At 63.0% G+C, this 5,016-nt stretch overlaps 1 protein-coding gene across 1 annotated transcript in view; it reads left to right on the top strand.

The window, feature by feature from the left end:
- Window positions 1–1,777: 1,777 nt before the first annotated feature.
- LOC102368834 (elastin-like) overlaps window positions 1,778–5,016 on the top strand; it is a 9,486-nt gene continuing 6,247 nt past the window's right edge. Inside the window, 11 exon segments of the mRNA XM_025193967.1 lie at window positions 1,778–1,850; window positions 2,105–2,164; window positions 2,581–2,625; window positions 2,802–2,858; window positions 3,219–3,257; window positions 3,455–3,508; window positions 3,801–3,862; window positions 3,865–3,949; window positions 4,121–4,186; window positions 4,302–4,370; window positions 4,834–4,881. Coding sequence (XP_025049752.1) covers window positions 1,778–1,850; window positions 2,105–2,164; window positions 2,581–2,625; window positions 2,802–2,858; window positions 3,219–3,257; window positions 3,455–3,508; window positions 3,801–3,862; window positions 3,865–3,949; window positions 4,121–4,186; window positions 4,302–4,370; window positions 4,834–4,881 — 658 coding nt within the window.

Raw genomic sequence — 5,016 nt, forward strand, 5'->3', positions numbered from 1 at the left:
GGAGTGTCTGCCTGTGTGCCACGTCACCTGTTTTGTGTCAGTGTTGCATGTCCACATGGTTGCTGTAAGCCATGTTGTGTGTTTGTGTGGCGTGTCTCTGTGTGCCCTGAGCTGTGTTATATGTGCTGCAGGCTGTGAGGTATGTGTGTGTGAGCCAAACTGTGTTTCTGTCTCTGTTCTGTGATCCACGTTGTGTCTCCCCCTGCGTTCTGAGCCGTGTTGTGAGTGTCTCTGCGTGTTGTGAGCCCACATGCAGAGACACACTAGTGGTGTGTTTCTGCGTGTGTCATGGCCTGTGCTCTGGCGGTGCCGGGGGCCGCACGTGTGCAGGCACCTGCCGTCGCGCCGTTGGCCCAGCACCGTTTGGTTTGGCTGCTGCTGCAGGTCACACCCAGAGGCCCTGCCAGGGCACTGCTGGGGAGGAAGCTCGCAGCCGAGGGAGTGGGGGAGTGGTCTGGTGGAGGGTGGTTGTGGTGCCCCTCACTCCCGACCCACAGTCCCTCTCTGGTGTGGTTGTGGAGCTACACAGACAACACACAGCTACCCCCCCCCCCAACACCCCCATGGAACCCAGGTGTCTGAGACATCCCCCCCTCCCCCCCCGGTGGTGCCTGGGTTGTGTGCGTGTCCCCTGGATACCTGGACTCTGTGTGTGTGTGTCCTGGATGCCTAGGTTCTGTTTGCATGCGTGCATGTGTGTGAGAGACACCTGGGTTTGTGTGTGTGCATGTGCACGTGTGTCCTGGATACCTGGGTTGTGTGTGTGTGTGTCCCGGATGTCTGGGTTCTGTTTTTGTGCATGTGCGTGTGTTTGTATGACACCTGGGTTTGTGTGTGCGCGTGTGCATGTGTGTCCCAAATACCTGGGTTTTGTGTGTGTGTGTGTGTGTGACTGCCAGGTGAGTGTGTGCGTGTCAGTGCTGTGTGTGCATTTTTGTGTGGGCTCTGCCTCTGTGTGTGCCTGGATGTGTTTATGGGTGAATGTGTGTGACCATTTGTGTTAGGGTTGGGGGTGTGTGAGTGCTGAGTGTGTCTGCACCTGTGTGCGTCTGTGTCCGTGTGGACATGTGTGTGGGGCAGCGTGTGTGTGCCAGGGCTGTGTTTACACACACATGTGTATGAGAGCTTTCTACACACCTGTGTGTTTATCAGAATAGTGTGCGTGCACATTTGTACATGTGTGTCAGGGCTGTGCGTGGGTGTGTAAACGTGTGTGTCTCAGGGGCTCTGCACATGGGTGTGTCAGGAAGGTGTGTGTGCATATGTCTGTGTGTGTCAGGGCTCTGCACTCCTGTGTCAGGCGGCTGTGTGTGCACGTGTGTGTCTGTGTGTCAGGGCTGTGTGTGAGTGTGTACACGTGTGTGTCTCAGGGCTCTGCACAAGTGTGTGTGTCAGGATGGTGTGTGTGTGTGTGTGTGTGAGGGCTCTGTGCATATGTGAGTGGGCATTAAGGTGTATTTGTGTGTGCACCAAGTCTGTGTGCCCATCTCCTTGCGTGCACGTGTGCATGTCCACCTTGTGAATGCACACACGTGTGCATGTGCAGATTGTATCTGTGTGCACATGTGCACATGTCAGGGTGGTGTGTGGGTGTGTGCACGTGTGTGTGTCTCAGGGCTCTGCATGTCCACATGTCTGTGTTCGTCCCCCATGGCACCCCACCCTGTCCTGCTCCTGCTGGAGCCCTGTGGGCGTGCCTGGGGCGGAGGGGCAGGGCCGGGGGCGGGGCTGGGGGCTATATGGCCCACAGACGGGTGCCGGGCCGGGCGGTGGGGCCATGGGGGCTGCAGAGATGGGCTGGGCTGCGCTGCTGCTCCTGTTCTGCCTCACTCGTACCAGCCTGCAGGGGGGTCAGCCCAGACACCTGGGTTCTCTCACAGGGCTCAGGGGTGCAGGGGTGCTGGGCATCCAGGCGCCTGGGTTTTCTGCAGTGTGGGTGGGGTGGGAGCAGGGGAGGTGGGCACTTGGATGCCTCGCTTCCCTGCAGTGTTGGGGGGTGGGAGCAGGGGTGCTGGGCACCCAGACTCCTGGGTTCTCTGCAATGTGAGGAGTGGGAGCAGGGGTGCTGGGTGCGTGGGTTCACCTGACCTGTCTCTCCCTGCAGGGCTGAAACCGCAGGTGCCGGGGGCGCTGGGGCGCCTCTACCTGCCCTCTCTGCTCCGTGGTAAGTGGGAGCGGGGGGGGGCAGATGGGAGGTGATGGATGGACGGAGGGAGGGGGGTGGTCTCTGCTCACTGGGGCTCTTTGATTCCAGGGGCCGGAGGGGGCCTGGGCCCTGGGGCGGCCAAAGCAGGTGAGGAACCCAGGCGTCCAGGCTCCCGGCCCCCCCCCTGCTCTCACCCCTCCACGCCCCAGAGAACCCAGGTGGCTGGGCTCCCGGCTGTACCTGCTAGACCCTGCTTCTTCCCCAGGGTCGGGGCTGAACCCAGGCATCCAGGTTGCCCTGTTCCCATCCACCAGGCCTGTCCCTTCCTGGATAGGTCTCTAAAGAGGGGACCCAGGCATCTGGGCTCCTACCCTCCCACCCCAGAGAACCCAGGCATCCGGGCTCCCTCACACAGCACCCCCTCCCCCTTGCAGGGAAGGTCCCCGTCTATGCCCCCTACGGACTCCAGCCTGGCCCAGGTGAGACCTGACATGGGGGGGCACCCTGGGGTGCTGGAGGTACCCTGGGGGGGCAGTTTGTGGGGGCTGGGGTCAACCCAGAGCCCTGTGAGGATGTCTCCTTCAAGGATGCAGCCTGGCAGGGATGGGGAGGTGCTGGGACCCTTACACAACCCCCTCTTTTTGCCTCCCCCCAGTGGTGCAGAACGGCTTCAGCATCGGCCTGGGGGTCCCGGCCAAGCTGGGCAAAGCTGGTGAGTTTGGGGGTGGGGGAGTGTCCGGATACTTGTGATATGTACAAGCACCCAGAGAACCCAGGCCGCTGTGATTCCAGCCCCCCGAGCCCCATTCCCCTGCCAGACAACCCAGGCGTCCAGGCTCCCAAACCTCTTTTCTCTCACCCCTCAGCCCCTACACCTCTCCTGGGGAACCCAGGCATCTGGGCTCCTGGCCCCTACAGCTCTGACCCCCCAACCCGTTCCTGGCAGCTCTCAACGCCCGGCTCGGAGAACCCAGGTGTCTGGGCTCCCAGGCCCCTACAGCTCTGACCCCCCACCCCACTCCCCTGACACAGAACTCACGTGTCTGGGCTCCTAACCCCATTTTCTTTCCAGGATTTGGTGCGTATGCACAAGTTGTAAAACAGAAACCAGGTGAGTGGGGCAACTGGGAGGAGGCACGGAGGGGGCTGCAGGTTGGGAGTGAAGGGCACTGCTGTGGGGGGGCTGCGGGTCAGGAGGGGCATTGTTATGGGGAATAGGTCGGGAGTCAGGGGGACTGCTGTGCGGGGGCTGCGGGTCGGGAGTGAGAGACACCGGGGGCCTAACAGGGTTCCCTCTTCCCCCCACAGGACCTGGGGCTGGCCCCGGCTTGGGAGGATACCCCGGGGGGGTGATACAACCAGGTAAGCAGGGGATAAGATTTTCTCCTACTGCTCCCCAGCCAGGGCTTCTGCCCCCCCAGCGCCCCCTGGGGGCAGGAGGAGAGGGAGGTGAGGCAGTGCCGGGAGGTCTCTCCGAGGGAGGCAGACCATAGAGATGCCCCAGGGAAGAGAGACCGGCGTGTCCCCAGTGCCTACAGGGCTGCGCAGTGCTACCCCCCTGCCAACACTCTTGCCCCAGGGCCCCTGCCCCCAGCTAAGACTCCTACCCCATTGCCCCCCGCTTGTTTCCCCCTCTCATGTATCTTTCCAACAGGGTACCCTGCAGCAGGTGGGGGCTTCCCTGTGAATGGAGAAAGGCAACCAGCTTATGCCAATGGTAAGGGGCCCCTGGTGGCTACGGAGGAGGGGGAGCAGGTGGCAACGGCTGCCCAGGGCCAGGGCCGCAGCCGGGATATAGCAATGGTAGGGTTAAGGGCTTGGGGCGGGGGGACGCTGTGGGGCAGGAGTGAGGTGGAATCCAGGTGTCCCGGGGGCTGTGGGTCAGCAGTGAGAGGGGCCATGGGGCTGTGGGGTGGGGGGCAACAGATTGGGAACTGCCCTCCTATTAACTACCCCTCCGCCCCCCACTTGCAGGTGCCCTGGGGCCTTTTGGGGGCCGGGTTGGAGGCCCTGGTGCAGAGCCGTCAGCTGCTAAATATGGTGAGTCCCTCAGCCTGGACTCCTGGGTCCCTGGGGGGGCGGGTGGGGGGCCAGAAGCGGGGGCAGGGCTTCCCTGATTATGACCCTGCCCCCTTTCCTTCCCCCCCACCCCCAGGTCTGGGGCAAGGACCCTACGTGGTGGTGCCAGTGGGGCTGGGTGCGGACTTCAATGCGGGCAAGCTGGGTACGTGGGGGGGCACTGGGAGATGTGGGGGGTAGGTACAGAAGGATGTTTTGGGGCATGGGAGGCTGCACTCGCTGAACCCCCATGTGCCCTGGACGCCTTGGTTCCTATCCCTGGTAGACAAGGCCTGCCTGGATACCCAGGTCCCTACCCCCTTCCCTCCCTTCCCCCCCTTCCTGGTGGGTGTGGCTTGCCTGGATGCCCCAGACCACAGGGAGAAGGCCTGGACACCTGGCTCCCTTGGGGGTATCCCTTGCTGTCATCACCCCCGCCCCTGCCCCTGGGCCACCCGGATGCCTGGGTTCCCCCTCGGGGGACAAGACTCCTTGGCCACCTGGGTCCCCATCTCCGCCCAGATGCCCGGGTTCCATGCCCAGTGGGTGGAGCCCCCAGGGAGCGGGGGAGCCTGGACACTTGGGTTCTATCCGCTGCCCCCCACCCCTCTCCCTTGTCTCCCCATCAGGTGGTTCAGGACAGGCAACATTCAGGGCACAGCCTGCTGGGTTGGAGGGTAAGGGCTGGGGAGGGGCCACCCGGATGCCTGGGTCCCCTGCCCCCTGTGGGATGGGCAGGCACTTGAACATCAGTGGCTCCTGATTCCCCCCACCCCGCCCCGGGATGCCTGGGTCCCATACACCCACCGCTC

Source organism: Alligator sinensis, unplaced genomic scaffold (genome assembly GCF_000455745.1).
Source record: "Alligator sinensis unplaced genomic scaffold, ASM45574v1 scaffold1511_1, whole genome shotgun sequence".
Taxonomy (NCBI): domain Eukaryota; kingdom Metazoa; phylum Chordata; order Crocodylia; family Alligatoridae; genus Alligator; species Alligator sinensis.